The 21,752-nt window shown below is 44.0% G+C and overlaps 1 protein-coding gene across 1 annotated transcript in view; it reads left to right on the top strand.

Moving 5' to 3' along the window:
- Positions 1-9,823: 9,823 nt before the first annotated feature.
- SHC4 (SHC adaptor protein 4) overlaps positions 9,824-21,752 on the top strand; it is a 114,118-nt gene continuing 102,189 nt past the window's right edge. Inside the window, exon 1 of the mRNA XM_090270574.1 lies at positions 9,824-10,773. Within this exon, the coding sequence (XP_090126700.1) occupies positions 10,189-10,773 (585 nt within the window). The 5' untranslated portion in view covers positions 9,824-10,188. The remainder of the gene's footprint in view (positions 10,774-21,752) is intronic.

The following is a 21,752-nucleotide window of genomic DNA, read 5'->3' as shown; positions in this document are numbered from 1 at the left end:
TAGTTGCTTTTTAAAGCCTTGCTAAACTTGGGTCACCAGAGTGAACCCAGTGGCTCAAATTTTATCTTTGATATAAAAATCATTGAACTCATGAGGGAGTATTATTAGCCTTTCAGAGAGGTTCCTCCCTAATTTCAGTTTGCTTTTTCAGCAGAGCTATTGTTACAGGTGATTTTAAAGGGAGGAACATATATTAGAATTCTAATCTACACTCACATGTCTACTAATTGATTCCTGAAATTCCTCCAGTTTTATCTCCTCCATTGATGTGTTTGAAAAAAATCATTCAAAATTTGGAGATGAGGTAAGAAGAGAGACAGTATGTCCTTCTTAAAAAAATTGTTGTTCTATTACCGTTGTCCCAATTTTCTTCTGTTGCTCTCCCCTGCCCCACCTGCCCCCTGCTCCCACAGTTAATCTCCATCCTGTTGTCCATGTCCATGGGTCATTTATGCCTGTTCCTTGACTAGGTCCTTCTGCTTCTTTCCTTGTTAGACAATATGTCCTTTCAATTTTATACTGAGGCATTATTTAACAGGCTCAAACAAGAATTATTTAATGGTCCAGGGAAAGGTAGTGTCTTTGATTTTACTTCTTATTGTTAATTAAGGACTCAGACTCTGAAGTTATATGTTACCTTATAAAACTTGTCTGGATTAGAGACAAATAACTTTTGTCCAGTAGAAATGATAACCCCAAAGGTTATGGTTTTGTTCCTAACTTGGAAAAATTACTTTATAATGTCTTTCCTGGTAGACTGTACAAATCCCATTTGAACCAGCTTTACCATACTGCTGGTTCATTCCCTCTTTGATGAGTTGAATAAAATCTATTTAAAGGTGATCACTACAAACACCACTTCAAGATGTTATCAGTCATTTGCTTCAGTGTGCATGAACAATCTGAGAATAGGCTTTGTGAAGTTGAAAGATGTACTATTTGGAATCTGAGGAAGATGAAGGAGAGGGTGCAAAAGGTGGAGGGATTAACCAAAATTCTCAAGACACAGTTGTACCAGAATACAACTGTCATTTTTTTTTTCATGTAGTTTCTTTGTTCTTTAATAGTAGTCAGTAGCATGGCTTGCTAAAAATAGGATTTATAAGGAATAGTGATTGGAGAAGAAGTTGAAAAGCTAGTTTGGGTTAGCCATGGTGAAGGATTGGAATTTGATCCTGCAAATCATAGTACTCATGAAAGGTTTTAACCCAGGAACTGATGTGATCTTATTTTTCAATTAGAAAGATAATCTGGGCAAGAGTGTATTGGATGAGTGGAGGGAGAGTCTCCGTGAGAAATGACCAGGGCTTGACCTATATGTCAAGTTATGTGAATGGAAAATTAAGCATAATGTCAAAAGACAGTTCAAAGAGAAAACGGACAGATTTGGTGATAGGATGTGCGGCAAAACAGAGGAAGGCATCTGGGATGACAGCGGGTTGCCTGGAAGACACTGCTGATGATCAGGAGAGAAAGCTGTCATTTTGGCCTGCTGAGTTTGAAGACTGTGGTAAAGAAGTTTAAGTCTGCAACTTTGAGTTTGGGCTAGCACAAAAATGGAGGTTTAGCAGTGCATTGGTTATTAATAGAATTTATGGACATGTGTATGATTACTAGAGAAAAACATACATTTGGAAAGCTCTCCACTACTTCACTGTCTGGAGAACAGTGGTATGGCTCACCTGAAGGCGTCCTCTTCAATTACAGCATGCTACTGTCGTGAACAGCCCAAGGAGCAGTGAACAACCCATGATTTTTTAGAGCCACGAATGGCCTACTACTGCCCAAGACTTTGGCAAAGAATATGCATTTCTCACACCCATTTTACTTTGTAGAAATGGAGGCTCAGGAAGACAAAGCAAGTTTCTGATATACATGTTTCAGGAGTGGAACCTCAGACTGGAAATCCCTCCTAGAGTTAACCCTACAGTCCTGACAAGGACCCCACACTTCACACCCCTCATGTCCTGCCCTCTCCTGACAAGCTCCACAAGAGTGGAGTGAATGGGATAGTTTGTCTCCCCTATTTTGTGCCCTTCCCCAGCCCTGCTTTCTGCTGGGACCTCCATGCTTCATCAGTAGGAGCTATGTTATTCCAGGCTCTGCTAAAGTAGGGTGTCGTTAATTCCCATGTATCCATTATCCAGCTTCAACCATTATCAACATACAGCCCAATCTCGCTTCATTTGTGTCCCATCCCCTGCCCCTCCTTCTCCCCTGCCAGATTATTTTAAAGTAAATTTCAATAACCACATCAATGCTTCACTCAGTAATACCCTATGTATCTCTAAAAGACAAAGACTCTTTTAAAAACACAATTTAGGAAAATTTTTAAGAGTTCTAGATTAGAATGTATGGGCTCAATATCCACTTAGCCTTGCTCTTGTTTGGTTCTGCTCCTTCGTTGGGTCCCTGCTCTAATATGATAATAATGACTATCTCATATGATGGCCTACTATGTGCCACACACTCATTTAGTCCTTACTGTGATGCCACATTAAGGTCACATTATTATCATTTTTGAGCAGTTGAAGGGAAACTGGGGCACTGAGAGGCGAAGTCAATTGCCAAAAATGACGCAGGTAGTATGAAAGGAAGCTTCAGAGACACATTTTAAATGGAAAAATTGTTTATCGTATAAGGAGGTTCTATAGGGAACCCATGCTTTAGAAAGATTGGCATGCAAAATATAAAATATAGTAGTTATTTAAAGGGAGAAACACAAAGTCACCAAGATCGCCAAGTTTGCAGGCAGTCTCTGCACGGAGGAAGGACAGTAATGTTCTCCCCTGAGGATCACGTTTGCAAAGGCCGTCATGTAGCTTCACTCCACAACAAGGCCTAAGCTGTCCAGTTAGGGAGTCCTCCAGTTACAAGAAAGGGTTCAGATATCATTTAATTTGAGGGGCTAGGATTAGATGGGGGCAAACCTTTCTTCCTGTTTATATATTTACTTATTTATTTTGGTTGTTGTTGATGCTTATTTATCTCAGGGTGCAAAAGTTCTTTTCCCCTAGTCTCACAGTACAAATATCTGTATTAGTTTCTATTGCTGCTGAAAACAAACAAATGAACAAAAACAAAACCACACACTCAGCCGCTTAAACAACACCAATTTAATATTTTAACTTCCTATAGGTAAATCCATCCTCAGCCCACCAAATTTCACATCTGTCCCACATGCAAAAATATATTCACCTCATTCCAAGGTCCCGCAAATCTCAACCTATGATAGCATCAACTTGGAGCCCAAAATCTCGTCAGCTCAAAAGTCCCAAATCCATCCTCTATATCAGGTATGGATGAGGTTCTGGGAAGGTGCCATTCTGGGGACCTGGGGACCTGTGAACTGAAGAAACAAAAACTATCTGCTCGCAAAATATAATGGTGGGACCAGCACAGGATAACCCATTTAGGTATTCCAGTTCAACCAGGAAGAAAATTGAAAGCAAGAAAGAGGCATTCATCTCAAGTAATTTCTAAATACAGCTTAGCAAATTCCACTAGGTTTCAAGGTCTTGAAATAATCCTCTGGCCCTGTGGCCCTGTCTCCTGGGCTGTGTGTCTGCTGGCATGACATTCTCAAGACCCTGGTGTGTCTCTCATTGATGTCATGGGGATTTACTTCATTAGACAAGAGTCTCACTCACAAACCTTTGAGAGATAACGCCATCTCTATTTTTGGCCTTTGCTGCCACGGCTGAGAGAACAGACCTTCAGCTCTGTCGTGTGACTGAGGGTATTTGTGAGGCACATGCTGCATCCAAGCGCCTTTTGAGTGATTTTATACTCTGACCTTTTGATCTTTCAGGTGTTCCCACCTTTGGCTCTGCCTGTAGAGCACCTACTCCTGACAGTGGCTCTTCATTTTAGCATCTTTTGAAATCCAGACAGTGTGAGAGTTTTCAAAACTCTTTGTTTGTGTAATGGTTCTTTCCTCCATTTTTTTCTTTCCTCTCATATTTTACTTTTCCCTACAGTTGCAAGGAAGCCTGAGAAATTAAGCATTTAGTTTTTCCTGGTAGAGGTGGGCAAAGGAAAAGAGGATCGGAAATGAAGTTTGGATTAGCCAACTCATAGTGCTGGAGTTTAAATCTGTCCAGGGCCCTGTCTTTGCCTTTTTCTCTTGCCAGTCCACAATTAGAATCCTGCTCCTGAGTCAGACACCTCCTGATGACTGTACTCTGACCCCCGGTCCAACACCCACTCATTCCTTCTTGAATGACAGCCCAGAGCCTACGAACCACTTAGACTGCCATCTGCAGTGGCCTGGATGCACTTCCTGTCTCTGCCTGATTCTGGCCCTGGAAGACTGGTTACTCCACCAGTCCCAAGTAGAGGAAAGCTTCTCTTCTGACAGCACCTGTTTTTTCATGGGTCATTTAAAATTTTTATTTATTTACTTATTTTTAGAGAGAGGGAAAGGGAGGGAGAAAGAGAGAGAGAGAAACATTGATACATGAGAGATGCATCAATTGGTTGCCTATCACATGCCTCCAACCGGGGACCTGGCCTGCAAGCCAGGCGTGCGCTCTGACTCTGTTCACAGGCCAGCACTCAATCCACTGAGCCACACCAGTCAGGGCTCCATGACTCATTTTTAAGCTTCATGTGTACACATACATGTGTGTGTATATATATAAAAAAGAGGAGAATGGGCCACACTGACAAAGAACGTTTTTATCCTATGCTAGCTTTACTACACTTGATCTTTGCCGAAAGGCTGAGATTCAATATCATATGCTGGTGTTACAGTCCATTTAGATAGATGTTTTTCTGAAAATAACATGATGGCAGAGACGCTGTTGTCTACCACAGTGTCCATTCCCTGCTCCTTCCCCAGTAACAGACTCTGGTTTTGTGTGTGGCAGCCATACACTCAGACAAAAGGCTTCATTCTCAGATGAAGACTTTGTTTTCTCCTATAGCTTGGTGCAGCCATGTGACTGAGTTCTGGCTAATGCAATGCCACTGGGAACATTCTACTGGGTTTCTAGGATGCTTCTTTGAAGAGAGTAGGCATGTCCTCCTGTGTCCTTTCATCCATTTTGCTCCCTGGAGTGCAGATTAAATGGCTGGAGATCCAGCAGCCCTTTTGGACTATGAGGAAAAGAGAAATACTTTAAGGATGGCCAAGAGCAGATACTATGCCTGACTTCCCACTTCTAGGGAAGTAAAATTTTTGTTTAAGCCACTGTTCTTTTGGATTTTTATGTTATTTGCAACTGATCCTGACCCTAAGTAGCTCATCTACTCTTTATCTGCATGATGTCTAGCTCTTTACATAGACTTCCAGGAACATTATCTCATTTTCAACAGATGGAAAAACATCTGTTTCTAGCTGGTCCTGATTCCAGGAGAGCCAGTAAGGGTCAACGGCAACCATCAGAGAGCTGTATACCTACCAAGATTGAAGACTGAAAAAGCTGCCAACATTTCAGTCTGGAGGCAAAAGGAAGGCATTACTTTAATGGCAACTCAGGGGGAAATGGACCTGTCTCCATGTGGTGGTCTAAGGTCTGGTTCTCAGACTCAACCCTTCCACACTTCTCACTTCTCCATCCTCAAAATGGCATTTTGGTCTCGGATAAAGGCTTCATATAAATATTGTCTTGTAGATTTTTTTCCCCCTGAAATAGAGCTTCCACAATGTTTATATTTTTCACTGATGGGCTGTTGGACTCATCCTCAGTGACAATTCTTCAGGAGTAGCTCTGCTTTGTGACAGAAATGGTATTTGGTGTCTGGAGATACAGTCCCTGTGCTATGGCACTCTGATGCCACCCGCTCCCTTTTGTTCCAGAGCAGCAATTGGCCTACATCCCCCAGAGTTATTTCTGTTTGGTTCTGTTCCCACCTCCCTAACTCCCTAGCACACCCTTCCTCCACCCAAAATCCCACTTCAGGTTATCTTCCAAAGCTGGGCAGGCATTTCTGCCCAGGTCCCCTTCTCCGCAACTCCTCTTTAAGAAATCCTGGCAGGACCTGGCTAATACTATTGTGTGATGGTCCAGCCTGATCCAGCTCTTCCTTGAACCTGCCTGTTCCTCCCAAGAAGCCCAGCCACAGCTGGCTGGTCCTTAAAATGCTGGCATTTTGATTCATAGCAGTTGCCCTTGGAGTGGGGATGTCTCAAAGCAAAGGAGGCATACCACAGTGGTCTAAGCAGAACCTTGCTTTCCAGGGAAGTGATGAGAGGGGTTAATGGTACTCTGCTGGTTTAATGACAATAATGGCTTTTCTTATCTATTATTCATCCTTTTACTCCTGGCAATCCTGTGAGGTGTTTAGGGTAAAGTGAGTGGTATAGATATAATCTCCAAGGATTCGGGGAGGGAGCAAGCACTATCACTTAGTGAGCACCCAGTGTGAGTTAGGTTCTTGCACATGCTGGCTGGTGTCACAGGGGGCAGGGACATGTGGTTGGAGTGAGTCAGCCTTGGCTCTACCCTAGACACACCAGTGACTGGCTGTGGGGCTTAGACAAGCCAGTAAATCAAGGTGGCTTACTGAAAACTTGGAGCCGCAACTGTGGTCTCCTCTGCAGTGTGGAGATGACAGTCCTGGGATCGACTTCAGCTCTTCGTTGCTCTGTGAAGCAGCAGAGCACAGTGGTTATAGCCAGGCAGAGCTGCTGGAGGGATCCCAGCATCATTGTTCAGCCATCAGCGGACCTTGGCCAAGTCACTGAACTTGCTCTGAGGCTCTTTCCACATGTGTAAGGCCATGATGAAAATAGTCCCAACCTCCTGAAGTTATTATAATGATTAAATGAGAACACAGGTGTTAAAGAAAAGAAACCCCACAGGCTCCAAATGACATCACTTGTGTTAAAATCCCATGAGACCAAACCTAGATTCAATACCTGATCTAATTGCAGTTTCAACCTCTCCCAGAAACAGAATCTTAATCAACCAGTAAGGAAATTTCTGGTCAAGCCCCAATAAGGAAATCTGCCACACTGGCCTCTCCATCCCCCATAAAAAGGAGAGGCAATCTACATAATAAAAACCCTTCCCCTTCTATTTTCTTCAAGGAAATATGTCCCTGCCCCCGAACAATCCTTTCTTTTCCTCCTGGATAATAGTTCCCTTGCACCCACCCTACTTCCCATAAAGACCCTCCACTTTGTACAACCCATTGGAACACCCTTCTAGTTGCTAGTTGGGATGCTGTCCAAATTGTTTAATAAAATCAATTAGATCTTCAGGTTTACTTGGTTGAAATTTTTTTGAACACAGGTAAACTGTCTTGCACTCCATAAATAGTAGTTCTTATTATTATTTTCATTATTACTATTTGAAAAAAGATATTCTAATGTCCTGGAGAAAGAGAACCTTCTGCTTTGCCCACCCACTTACCTGGAATAAAAAGCCACTCAATTAATGAGCCTTGGACTGTTGGGCAGGATTTTAGCCCCTGCCTTTGTGCTGAGAGCTGCCCTGCTGGGCTGGCTTGGCCTGGAGGCTCTTCCCGAACTCCCCGGTTGCAGTCTGGTTTCTTTCGCTCTCACAAAAGGCCCTGGCAGAGCTTCCCCGGAGAGCCAAGACCTCCAGGGTTCCCCGTGACAGCAGCAGCCCATGGTGGCCATGGCTGCTTTCTTACCTTATCTGGTCCCACCTGGTTCTCCTCCGCTCCAACTCTGCTAGGACTCACTCCGCCTGAGGAGTGTGGGCTGGTCTGCACCCTTGGAGTCTGGCTGATGAGGTGCACACCTGGGTACCTGGCTTCCTTGCACACCCTCCCCTCCAGTCATAAAGACCTCAGCAAGCATCCACAACAGCCAGGTGGGCTTCTGCTGTTTCAGGCTCACACGATTGTTGTGAACACTTTTGTTGTTGTTGTTTGTTTGTTTTTGGACAGTACTCATTTTCTTGGTTTCCAGTTTGTGCAAAATTCTCTCTTAATAACCCAGACTGGTACAGGTGGTAGGCTGTAGGGGGTAAGAGTACTAGCTTCAGGGGCAGGTGGCCCTAGTTCAAATGGCCTTTCTTTATACTGCCTGACATGTACTTATGAGCCAGGTGCTAAATGGAGCCTGGTGCCAAGTGCTTTACAGAAATTAGAATGAGCTCGTGAACTCTCATAACATGTCCAGTAGATAGCTACTGCTAACACAGGAGGGCATTCTGGCAGAGAACGGTAAAGTAACTTTCTCAAGCAGCTGAGCATGGGGCCTGTGATAGCAAGGGTGAGTCCCTAGAAGGGGAGGAGAGAGAAGGGGAAAGTGAAAAAGGGGAAGATTACTTCACAATTCTCCCCAGAGCCTGTCTGTTTAGGCCCAAGGGACACAACTTACAGCTGATTTAGCCACACCTCTCGGTTTTGCCCTGAGGAGGTGTTGGGGCAGGGAGAGGAGGTCAGCAAGGATTGAAGGGAAGATTTCTGAAGACGCAAAAGGGCCTTCCCAAGGAGAAACACATCCTAACAGCTTTGGCAGATGAGATGTGCAAAGGTATTATTCCTTCGGTGGGGGAGCAGGAAGCCAGTGAGGTTGCCTTTTTGACTGGTCACAAGCCACCATTTAATCCAGAACTTGTGTTTGGGTCCCAAAGGAGCTCAGGGCACGAAAGTCATGAATACTCATGAGCCGATGGCAGCCTTATGGGCCGTAAAACAATGAAGTCGGCATCCCTGATCCTTGTGGTGGCCAATTCGTTTCAATTTTTCAATGAAGAAATTCAGAAGCAAGAGCCTGGACCCACCAAGAAATGTAACCTTCAGCAGAGATTTTCTTGTTGCTACCGCTGAGTGATTTCCACATCCTCCCAGCGCTTCAGCAGTTTCCTCTTCTCCGTTCCTGAAAAGACCTGCCTTTCCCTCTCCTGGCGTCCTTCCTGGCTTCCTGTGTGCTGAGCCCCTTGCAGGCGTCATCCCGTCTTCGGAATGCATGTGATAGGTACAGGAAGTTCCACCAGATGGGAGATGAAACCAGCAATCAATAAAAGAACTATGTTTCTAAGAAAAATGCATCACTGGCTTCCCACAGGAATTATGTACCATATGTCCTAATATCCATGGAACAACGGATCTGATTTTTAGCTCTTCTGCCTGGCTTTCCTGGCCATCTCAGCAAAGAAGAAAATAGACCTTTTAACCTGCTGCGGCTCAACTGACTGGTGATTTATAGTAAACGATCGCCTTTCCTTTTAACCCTCTGTCAGTTATCACAAAACAAAACCTCTCCCTCCTCTCCCGCCAGCTTCATTTCTCCTGGCTACTAGCTTAGTATATTTATGGTGCATGAGTCACCAAGCTGCTGCCTGATTGGATAAAAACCAAGCACCCCTGAGCCCATCAATCAATTACAGCTATTCTCAGCTTCATTCACAGATGCATTAGCTTGCACACACAGAGAGAAATTCATTCAGCGAAGTTCATTCATAAAAATTTCAACACTCTGCGTATCACCCCGCACAGCTCGGCCTTCTGCTGCCGACTGGCTCCCGCTCCAGACAGAAGCACCGAGGCTGTGCAGGAGGGAGGGGAGCTCTGAGCAAGGGCGGGCAGGCTGGGAGGGGATCTGAGGAACACAGAGCTATCGCAAGTCCTTGAAATAATGCCGAGCAGCTCCGGTCACTCGTACTCCTGGCTTGTGTCCCGAAAGGGATGCCAGACGAGATCTTTCAAGAGAGGGCAGCCATCAGAATCAACGAACTCAGGCAGAAGGTGCCTTGGCTCATAGACACCTTTTCTTTCTTTCCCTTTTTTAAATGAACAGCCGCTGGAACAAATAAAGGGTTAATAGGCCAGTCATTGCCCCGCCCTGTGGGAACCGGAGGGAGCAAGTTTGAAAGTTCCTGTGCGCAGAGGGGTGGCTGGAGGTGGGGGGCACTACTTATTTCTGCAAGATCCCGCACCGCTGGCGACGCAGCCGAACCGGGTGGCCCGTGCTCGGCCGGGTTCTGTGCCTAAGAGTTGGCCTTGACCGACCCCGCCGCCGTGAGCCTGGACACAGGCTTTCCCAGCAAGGAATCCGAGGCGAGAACACCGGGTGCTGCCGCCTGGGCCAGGGAGGGACTGAAAGCTGCGGTGGCGTTTTCCTTCTCCGCTGTCACCCCGAAGGGCTGGGGAGCAGCGCTGGAGAGGTGGCCGCGGGGCGTGGAGGCGTTTGTTCTCGGGACCGTTTATCCAGCAGACGACGAGGCGATTTATGCCACAGTATCCTGTTTCGGCACTGCCAAGGCTATGCGAGAACGCGGTCAGGACAGCCTGGCCGGACTCGTGCTGTATGTAGGACTGTTCGGGCACCCCGGGATGCTGCACAGGGCCAAGTACAGCCGCTTTCGGAACGAGTCCATCACGTCCTTGGACGAAGGCAGCCCCGGAGGCTCCGTCGGTAACAAGGGCTCGGCGCAGCCTCCCTACCCCGCCCTGGCACCTCACTTGCCGGCTGAAGATGCCGCCTTGGCGTCCCAGGAGAGCCCCACCCCACTGTGCACCTTGATCCCGCGTATGGCCAGCGTGAAGCTAGCCAACCCAGCCGCCTTGCTGAGTCTGAAAAACTTTTGCTTGGGTACCAAAGAGGTACCCCGGCTGAAGCTCCAGGAAAGCCAGGATCCATCTCCCAGCAGCCAAGCTTCCCCCAAAACCAGCTTAAATAGGTCCGGGTCTGCACCTCCGCCGCAGCAGGACGTGGTGAGGCAAAGGGCAACGGCCCTGACTCCCGATGCCTGCCCCCTTCCGGGCCCTGGGGAGCCGACCCCGGGGAGCAGGCCCGACAGGCACTTTCTGCAGCACCTGTTGGGGATGGGAATGAACTACTACGTGAAGGTAAGCTCATTTCTGTTTCCGTCTCTGCACTCCTAAGAACTCCCGGGGAAAGGGCCATCTTCTCAGCTTTCTGTAGGATCCGCACATCACCTGGCTGTTGTCTAGGTTTGGTCAAGGCATTGTGCAACCCGACCAAGGGAAGGAGGGGAGCTAGGCTTTCAGGTTCTGCAAATACCTGGCTTGTACTTACGTCAGACGTTGGTTCAAAGGCATGAACTGGTGCTAACTTGCCCGGTGTGGGGGCAACTTCTGATAGGGACAGCAGAGACGAGACCTTCTTGGCCACCCTGGACCTAGCATTCTGGCCAGGAAGAGTCAAGAATTTCAAATCTGATTAGTGATTGAGACCCAGTAGGTAATAATGGCCACTGTATTTCTGTAGAGATTTCTATGCAAGAGGAATAATACATGGTGTTTAAGGAACTTGAATTACTTAAAAAATTTAATTCGGCATTTAATAAACACTTCTCAAAACATGGCCAAGTCTGTAGCCTTGTATGAGGAGCTAGTCTGAGGTCTTTGGTGCCTATTTTTGCCTTTATTGCCTACAATGCAGCAAGTGGGCCTTGTCTGTGAACTGTGTGCAAAATCCAGGTTCTTCCTGGCTCTGCATCTGGTCCTGCCCATTCCAGTTCCTGGTAAAAGAAGAAAAAAAGATTTGGTCCCTGACCTTTGCAGCTCACATTTCAATTGGGGAGAGCAATGAATGCATGTGAAATAATAAGAGAAATTTATTTAGCAATAGATATGTAGAAATTCAGAAAAAGGGAAAGGTTGTGGTCTGGCATTCATTCACACTGGAAACCTTAGAAGGTGCATCTTGGACGAGAGAACAGCAATGGATTGGCAGGAAGGGAGAGATTCCAGTCTGGGCAAGGATATAAGCACAGCCCAACAGGCAGGTATTACTGTGGTGGCTGCAGAGGAGCATCACATAAGCTGGGCTTAACTGAAGAGAAGGAGGAATGCTGGAGGGTAGTGGGGCATAGAGAGAGTGGCTGGTTCATAGTTGGTGCTCGGACAAATACGAGTCAAATAAAGACATGGATAAATGAAGACATGGATAGATGGTGGTAGCTTGGGAAGGAGGGAGCAGTTGACTGAAACTCTTAAATGCCGAATGAGGAGTTTTTAAACACTGATTGGCAAACAAGATCCCTCATAAGTTTGTAGGCAGACTGTGACTTGATACAAGTGATTTCAGAAAGATCAACCTGCCCTGGCTGTGTGGCTCATCGAATTGAGCGCTGGCCTGTGAACCGGAGGGTCCTGGTTTGATTCCCAGTCAGGGCACATGCCTGGGTTGTGGGCCAGGTCCCCAGTTGGAGTCATGTGAGAGGCAACCAATCGATGTTTCTCTCCCTCTCTTTCTCCCTCCCTTCCCCTCTCTCTAAAAATAAATAAAAAAGATTTTTTTTTTTTTAAAAAGATCAACCTGTAGATTTGTATGAAATGGATTGAAGCAGGGAAAAATTAGAGATTGGAAGGCCAGTGAGAAAGATGCTCTGGAAGTTTAGGCAAGAAGGGTAAAAACATGAATGAAAGGGGAGGTGCAAGAAAGCAAATGAACGAGTCTGTGCGAAGCCTCAACAGGTTTGGGTGATAGGTCAGATCTTTTCAGGTCATAATACAAATAAAAGAATAGACAACATTTATTGAGCAGTGGGCAGATTGGTGAGTTTGTGATTGTTGCTTATGGAAGTTGTAGATGGCTATGGATGAAGGGGGTTGTGAGGAGTAAAAAAATACCTTCAAACTTAAGCGTCAGAACAAGATTAGTGATGTCAGTGATAGAAACCGAGTGAATCGGGGAGACTTGTGCTGTTCGCTGTTGACGCGTTACATTTAAAGCAATAATATCTAAGTGGTACTTATTTGTGGGTAAGCAGTCACATAAGACTAGCACTCAGGTAAGAAGTCTCATCTGAAGGTGTAAATTTGAGAGCTAGCCCAATAACTATTACAAACAGACAATTAAGATCTCTAGAAAGACCAATAAGGAACATTGGAAGGGTTACAAAGAGAGCAGGCTTGGAGCAGCCTTGGCAAACAGATAACTAAAACCTCTAAGAAAGATACATTTACGGGACACTCAGCTCTTGCCCTCCCCCACAGTGACATGGTGCATAATGGAAGTAGTTTCAGGTATCTACTAAAAGTTCATGGGCACATTCTCTCTGCCAAGCTTAAGTGTCTGCTAGGTCCTAAGGAAAATGAGTGACTCTCCAAAACCATGGTCTCGGCACCTGCCTTCCCATCATCTAGACATCTTCTGCCTCTGCTGTGCGTTTCCTTCCCTCTTGTACTGCCTTCCACCTCCCCACATCCATGCACTTGTACAATTTTAAGTGTGAAGAGTGTTGCCGTGTGACCTCCATTGTCTCCCTGGGGAATGCCTCCACCGTCATTTTACATTTGTACTGAGAACACCATTTGGCTTTTCCTGGCAATGATAACTGGCCCTAGGAGAAGTGCTGACCCATGACCCAGGTGAGCCATACTCTTTTGCTTTTAGACAGTGACACAAGACACCAGTTAACATCTCTGTCAGGTCAAAATACAGGGAAAGGCCTACTCTGATCACTTTTATAGAATCCTTACTTTGAAAGATGGAAGGAACTCAGTAGTTATCAAGTTCAGTCCTCCACAGGGCAACTCAAATGCAGGTAAGTGACTTTTTTAAGGCCACAGAGAAGTCCAGAGGACAGTTAGATCTGGAACCCAAGGCCCTCATGTACCATTCTTTGATTTTTTTTTTTTTTTTTTTTTTTTACCATAGGTGTTCATCCTGGTGGAGATTCTGTTCCTCAAACTTCTTTGAGATGTGAACTAATTTTAAAAAATGAAATGCCAACCCAGTAATTTACAGTAAAAAAAAAAATTGAACCAAAATTGAGATCCCTATATAGAAACACGCACATAGGCAGATTGAAATCAGAAGTTATTTGGGCATAATGGAATCAGGGCACAGAAGTAAGAGAGACATTCTTTTTTTGTCATTTTAAAATTGTTATTCTATTACAGTTGTCCCAGTGTTTCCCCCTGTTGCTCTCCACTGCCCCGTCCACCCCCCTGCTCCCAGTCAGTCCCCACCTTGTTGTCCATGCCAGTGAGTCCTTTTTACTTGTTTCTTGATTAGACCCTTCCCCTTCTTTTCCCCTTTACCCCCCTCCCATGAGAAAGATGTTCTTAATGGCGAGGGGCATAGAGGCAAATTTTGCGGGCAAAAGAGAGCCACATATTCCACTTTCTTATCCACTCCCCTCCCTGCCCAAACTTATTTATTTATTCACTTACTCATTTAGTCAACGAATATGTATTGTGAACCAATTATGTGATAGGAACTGTTCCAGGCCCTGGGGATATATAAGTGAATAAGAGAGACCAGGTTTGAGCCCTGATGGAACTTACATTCTAGTGAGTGGAGATGCTCCCTGATTGAATAAACAAGTCAATTTAACTTTCTACATGTACTGAGTGTTACGTGAGCAGAACAGAAGTGGAAGTAACAAAGTCAGTGGCAGGTGTTATATTTTGAGGACTAAAATATGGCATAGTTCATGTTTTCTTGCATGTTTTAACTTCACAATAGCCATTGTATTTGCCATCTACTCCAAGTTAGCATTAACTTTGAGTTAAATATCTTTTTAAAAATGACTTTTCTTTTGGTCTTATGATGTAGAAACAATTATACAGCTGAAAACACTATGAATCCTGACCTCCTGTTTCTGAGTCACTTTTATTTAAGCTCAGCTTTGAAGCCCCTGAAGGTCTCAAGGAAGGTGGGCTAGCAAATCATTCTTTGATGGATACTGGGCCAGAAATGGACAGGCAGGTCTCAGCAAGGTAGTGAGGTGAGTGAAGTCTGTTAAATAATGCCAAATGGTTTACTTTCTCCATAAGATTAAGTCTTATTTCTTTATGAGGTCTTCCCAAGTCACTTCATCCATCACCAAGCATTCACTTGGAGGTCTTCCAGGTGTCCCACATAGTCTGCAGTGCATGTGGAAAGTATGCAATGTGACCAGTGTACTTGTCTCTAAAATGAGAAGCTCAGTCTGTATGGCCTTGAAGGTATCCCCAGCACCAACATTTAATGACTAGGCTCCCTTCTCCACATGGGGAGTGTTTAAATTTTCCATCCCCAACTCCTAAATTGTTTGTGATTTAGTTCAAAGACAAAATAAAGCAGAGACAAAGAAATTTGCCATGACTGAGCTGCTACCACAGGTAGGCATAGTAATTTTCACATTAATCCTCTAAGGGAGGCTGCATTCTCCACATGAAGACACTGAGACCCCCAAAAGTCTGTTGTTACCTGCCCTACACTTTACCACTTCAATAGCAGACAAAATTCAAATCCAGGTTTGTCTCCCTCCACTGCTCACCTTCTCCCAGGCAGTCCTGGGAGTTTGTGAATGAGTAGGGCACATGTAGGACCACACTGTGCAGGGCAACTTTATTACAGGACAGCCCATGGAACTTGCTGTGTTGCATTCATTTTCATGATTTCATTCTCCTCATGGCATCCAGCCCAGCCCAACCAATTCCTCAGGCTGTATGAGTTTTCTAGGGCTGCTGTAACAAATACCACAAACTGGGTGGTTTACAACAGCAGCTATTTCTTCTCTTGCCATTCTGGAGACTACAACTCTGATACCAAGCTATTTTGAGGGCCATGCTCTCTGTGAAGGTTCTAGGGGAGGCTCTCTCTCTTTCTCTCTCTTTGTTCTTTTGGCCTCTTCTGGCTTCGGGTAGGTGCCAGCAGTCCTTGGCATTCCTTGGCTGGTAGATACATATCTGTAATCTCTGCCTCCATCTTCATGGCTTTCTCTCCTGTGTGTCCATGTTCAAATTTCCCACTTCTTATGAGGATACCAGTCACTGTATTAGGGCTCGTATTAATTCAGTATGACTACATCTTAACTTGACTACATCTGCCAAGACTACCCCCTAATAAGATCTCATTCGTAGGTTCTGGGGATTAAGACTTCAACCTACCTTTCTGAGCAATGTAATTCAGTCCATAACAGTTCCACAGAACATTTATTGCAATGTGTTTGCCCACATTGGGTATTGGGTTCCTCATCTTTTTATGAAAGTATGAATTTGTGTTCTGGTACTTTCTTTACTTCCTTTGTAAATCTCACAGTAAACTCTTACTGTCTATCTTCCTATGTCTAATGTCATGTCCTAATACTGAACGAATAGATTAGCATTGTCTATTGTCTAGATGAGGCGTGGTCCACAGAGTTGCAATGTTTTGTCTGCCCCAAGTATCTTTTATGCAGGAGAGCACAGGTCTAGGAGTGACGAGATCTGGGTTAGAGTCACGGCTCTCACATTAAATAGCTGTGTGACCTTGGGCAAGTCACCTTATCTCTCTGGGCCTCATTTTCTCAGATTCAAAACAAGAAGTTTGAACAAAATGCTGTCTGAGATCTTGAGACTCCAGGTCTCCTTTTCCATTCTTTCTCTTAGGATTTCTTGTAGTTAGAAAACAGATTCGGGACAGTTTCCTGAAGAAAATAATTTTTAACATCTCTTTGTTAATAGAGAGGAGCAAGAATGCCCTTAGCACCTTCCTGTTAACACTGAGCTGGCTTCACCAGTTAAACAGAAAAGGGTGTGTTATGCTGGCACAAGTGCAGGTGGTCAATTTTAGAGCAATAGTGAGAGAGGAGTCAGGCTGTGGAACAGCAGGTGGGTGTAGGATTGTAGGGAAGGCAGAGGGCAAGCTGGTCCAGGGGGCAGGCCAGGGTGAATGATGATGGCTGGGAAACTGAGAACTTGGCCTGGGTCATGTGACCTAGTCAGTCAGGCCAGGCTGGGGCTTGGTGTCCAACCTGAGGACTTCAAGAGCAGCAGGAGTTAGCTAATCCTTCTCTATTTTTAATAGACGAAGTGCTGAAAGGAAAAGGCCCTGTCACCCACATAGACAGTCTGGCAACTCTAACTTTGAAAGAGGGATATTTGTAGCTCCAGGAAACTCCTAAAAAGACAGTCCCACGGTTTATGCTAAATAAAGGCAGATCTGAGAGGTGAGGGTCAGGTACCCATTGCTAATGGAGATGGCTTTCTGCCTCTGCTAATTTCCCTCTTTTCCAAGTTATTGGTGGTTAAAAAGGAGGTAGAACAGGTGAGAGGAAATAATTCCAGCTAAAACTGACAATTTGGCGTAGAGGGTATTATATTTTCCTTCCTCTTCCTTTATTGGAGTAGATGTAGAAGAAGATTCTGCTAGAGCTTAGGAAAATCCTGGCAGATTTGACCCATTCCTCTTATTCTCTTTAAATCCTCGCAGTGTCCTTGACCCTCCCTGGTCACTACAGCATTAACTAGAAGAGTCACAGAGATCACCAAGTTTGAAACCTTATTTATAGTTGTGGAAACAGAGGCTCAGAGATGTGAAATGACTTGCCCCATGCCACACAGCAACTTAGTGGAAGAGCCTGGATGAGAATTCCAAGTTCTGTGCACAATGCTCTATATTCTACCCTCATCTTGCCTCCAGTCCCTCACTCCCCAAAGTCAGTGTGTCATGCCAAATGTGTCTTCCTGATTAAAATGCTGTGCATGTGCTTTTTAAAAGACAAGAATAAAAACTTTTTTTAAAATAGGAAAACTGTCTTTAAAAAGCAGTGAGAAGGGAGCCTTGGCCAGGTAGCTCATTTGGTTAGAGCATTGTTCTGATATACTATAGTTGCAGGTTTGATCCCTGGCCAGGGCACATATAAGAATCAACCAATGAATGCATAAATAAGTGGAACAACAAATCAGTGTTTCTCTCTCTTTCTCTGCCTCCCTTCCTCTCTCTCTAAAATCAACTTATTTAAAAAAGCAGAAAGAAGGGAAAAGAAAGTAAGAGCAGAGTGGCAAGGATCCCAAAGTGCATTGCGTTTTGTTTATGAGGGTCCCTGTGGATGGTAACATGTCTATGTTGGACCAGTACTTGTACAACATGTATGGTTGGACACTGTTTAATTCACCTTCCACCACCCTTTGGGGTCATTTCCCCAATATGACTTTTCTTTTCACTTCCATTTACACATTGCTTTAAAGCCAATATCATGTCACCACATGGATTGTATTGAACCAACCCTGTTCCCTAATGTGAAAAAATTCCTAATGTTGCAGTTCCATCACAAGGACAGTGATCTAAATGATGCACACAGCTCAGGAAGCAAAGCAATTCCATACCCCCTCCCCACTGGCAGTAGGGATATGAGGTAGCTGGGGTTTTTCCCCCTCTCCTAAAACATACAAGCTTTGGAGCTCACGGACTCATGGGGCGTGATCATATTTGCATTGACATGTCAACATCATGGTGACCAAAAGTTGCAGGTCTCAGTGCTGCCCACAAAGAGCCTTTATATGAAACAGGACAGTTTTTCAAGGGGGTATTTGGAAAAGTTGAGGAGTCTCAAAGAACTGGATTTTTGATTGAGAACATTGGTTGGGGTTATATGAAACTTATTGATTTCATAGCAATGATGATAAATAAGTATACATTTGTAACCATAAACTTAGGTGCACAAGAAATGTCATTAAAATTTTTTTTTCTTGAATCACATGAAGTCTGACACCAAGCCCTTTCCTACTTGGCTGGCAGGAGACATTCAATCAGAAAAGAAAGATGGAAAAATAATACAAAAAGACAAGGAGAGGTTAAGGAGCCTCTGGGACAACTTCAAATGTACCAACATTCACATTATAGGGCTACCAGAAGTAGAAGAGAAAGAGCAAGAAATTGAAAACTTATTTGAAAAAATAATGAAAGAAATCTTCCCTAATTTGGTGAAGGAAATAGACATACAAGTCCAGGAAGCACAGAGTCCCACATGAGATGGACACAAAGAGGACCACACCAAGACACATTATATTTAAAATGCCAGAGGTTAAAGATAAAGAGAGAATGGCAGGAGGAAAGGCATGGAGGTGGGAAAGTGGAGGATGCATTTGAGAAATAGCAATTTGGTTTATTTGGAGAGGGCACAAAGCATATCTAGGAGATCTGAGGGAAAATAAGATGGACTGATACTATAACAAAGTTCTGTAATATCTGAAAAGTTGGGACTTCCAACAGAAAACCATTGAATACTTCTTTTAAATAGGGAAATGACAAACTCAGAGGTATGTTTTAGAAAGATTATATAGGCTGTATTGCTCAGAGAGGATCCAAAAGAAGGGGGACTGGATAAAGGGGAGCTCAGGTGAGAAGCAAGCAGTTTGGGAACAAAGGCAGTGGCAACAGAAATAAGGAAAGATGTGAGACCCATGTGTGGAAGAAGTGGGGAAGCAGAAAGCATTTGAGGGTATATTCCATTTTGCATGTGCTGCATTCAAGGTGACCTCAAAGCATCTAGGTGGGAGTCTCCAGTAGAAAATAAAATTGTTAGGGCTGAAGAGAAGTTATTTTTGCTGCTGTTATCATCAAGATGCAGGGAATGGACAAGGCTACCAAAAGGAGAGTGTAGAGCAAGAGGAGAGAGGGCTTTGAGAGAGCCACATTTAGGTATTTTTTGGAGGCCGAGGAAGAAAAGGCATCAGTGACAGAACTAGCAGCAAGGAGCAGGATGGAGAGAGGACAGTCATCTAGAGAGGGAGGAGAGTTTCGAGGAAGAAGAGTTTGGACCCAACTATGTCAGAACCCATGGAGAATTCAAGGGAGATGAGAAATGAGAAAGAGCCATGGATTTGGCCTTTTCTCTTCTTACTGCCCCTCTCCACTAAGATACTAAATTTAACTTTTGCAAACCAAACATTATTGGATACCAGCGCCTCCACTCCCTCCCCTTGCATTCTCAGTGAGTGACAGCTTCCAGTTGCTCACGCCAAAAATCCAAGTCATTCTAGACCACTCATTCTGTTGTACCCTACATGGCCTCCTGTCAATTCCACCTTTATGATATTTATTGTACACATTCATTTTTCTCCATCTACACTGGAATTCCTAAGGTGGGGACACAGTAAGCAGCATTTTCAAACTTACTGTTCAGCTTCTTTCTGAAACTACTATTTTGTCAAACAAACTCTGTGAAACTCTCAGTTGAAACCAGGAGGTGAATAATCATAATACATGGTAGAAAATGATATATACCTACAGAAAATAGTTGAATACGTTAGTGTAATGAACTCTAAGAGGTAGAGACAACTTCTAGGTAGGTGATCAGAAAAGGCTTCTAGGGCAGTTTATAGCATTTGAGATGGTCCCTAAGAATGGACAGAAGTTTAACCACAGGAAATATATATTTTTAAAAAGGTATTTCAAATAGAGGGGCATAGATAAGGAGATATCGGTTATATACAAGGGAGAGATCACTGATTTTTATTTGGTTAGAGTAGAAGCTGCTTGGAAAAGACAGGTAGATAAACTAAGATTTAAGCCAGATTATAGCAGGCCTTAGGTATTGGGCTAAGAAGAGATGTTTGAGCAAAGGCATCAGTGTTCATTTGTATAGAGAAGGGAGTGACTGGAGGTAGGGAATCCTGTTCAAAGACTATTATAGCAATAGTCAAGGTGAGGAGTGTCTATATCAGAGTCTTAATAGAGGAAGTGAAGTTAAGAAACATCAGTAGAGATGTTATGGAAGAAAAATTTGATGAAGAAGGAAAAGGGAGGGAGGCAGATTACAATTCAACCCACCTGAGGTTTTGAGGTAACAAGGCCTGGAGTGGTTTGAAAAGACATGTCAGTAAAAGGTTTGGAGGAACACAAGAGGGGAACAGTATTGAGAAGGTAAGAGGTTTGATTTCCATTACATTGAACGTAATGTAATGAGCATCTTCTAGAAGAGAGGGAGGTGTCCAGCAGGTAGGCAGAGTTAGGGAGAGCCTCAGGCCTGGTGTGCACTCTGTGGATCAAGCCAGGTGATTGGGCATCCTTGCTTATCTGACACTTGTCCTACTAAAGCAGGTAGATTTTAGGTGCTTTTCAAGGGTGGACGAATGGAGTGTTTCTTAATATTATATAGTAGGCCTCTGTTCTGATGAAAATATTTCATATGTTCTTTTGACACTTAAGTTAAACTTACATAAATGTACTTTTGTTTTATAGAGTCAAGGTCTTACTCTCAATTTTATAAGTACAATGATGAATATCCCTTCATTGTTTTTGCATGAATTCTCCCCATAGTTTTTCTCTATATCCCTCCTTTTAGTTCTTTAAAGTGAGATCTTAGAGACATCTTCAAAGCAATCTGAGTGTAGAAATCCATTTTATTTTATAAATCATTTAGAGTTGTGTTAATGCACATCTAACATTATTTTCAAAAGCAACTTGCCTTCATAAAGTATTTCCAGAGCTTTTGACTTTACTTTCATAGAATTTACTACCTTTAAAAAAATCCACAACACCAGCTGGTACACTGATACAGATGAGCTCCTAGGACACTCATGAAGTGGGGGAAGCCTGTACTACAAAATACTCTATATTTGATGCAATACACCTGTTGAGACTTTTTCCCAAAACAGTTTTTGAACTCATCAATTTTTATGCCTTTTAGTGCTTCTACCAGTTTTTGTTTCACCTCTTCCACATTGGCAAAATTTTTCCCTTTGAGGATTTTTTCATCTGAAGAAACAAACAAATAAGTTACTTAGGGTGAGAGTGGGTGAATGTGGGGGGGGGGCATGGGGATCCTGCCATTTTAGGTCAAAAGCTGCTGAGCACTCAGCATGGTGTGGGCAGGTGCACTCGTGAATCCACCCATCATGAAATGAGCAAATGCATTGAAAGAGTCCTCAAAAAAAAATTCACTGAAGCCCAACTCAGCCTCTCACAACAACCCCAGCTGGTGCACTGATACAGATGGGCTCCTAGAACACTCACCTAGTGGGGGAAGCCTGTACTACAAGGGGCCACCCTCCAGAGGATAATTCCAGGTTTCTTTTTGGACTCTCCCAGTATTTTATCAGTTTGCTTAATATCTACTTAGATGATGTGATTTCATTGGCTATTACAATTGCCGTATATAGGT

The sequence above is a fragment of the Furipterus horrens genome, unplaced genomic scaffold (genome assembly GCF_987537825.1).
Source record: "Furipterus horrens unplaced genomic scaffold, mFurHor1.1.pri manual_scaffold_3, whole genome shotgun sequence".
Taxonomy (NCBI): Eukaryota; Metazoa; Chordata; class Mammalia; order Chiroptera; family Furipteridae; genus Furipterus; species Furipterus horrens.
The sequence above is the reverse complement of the archived record's forward strand: the minus strand, read 5'-3'. Positions and strand labels throughout refer to the sequence as shown.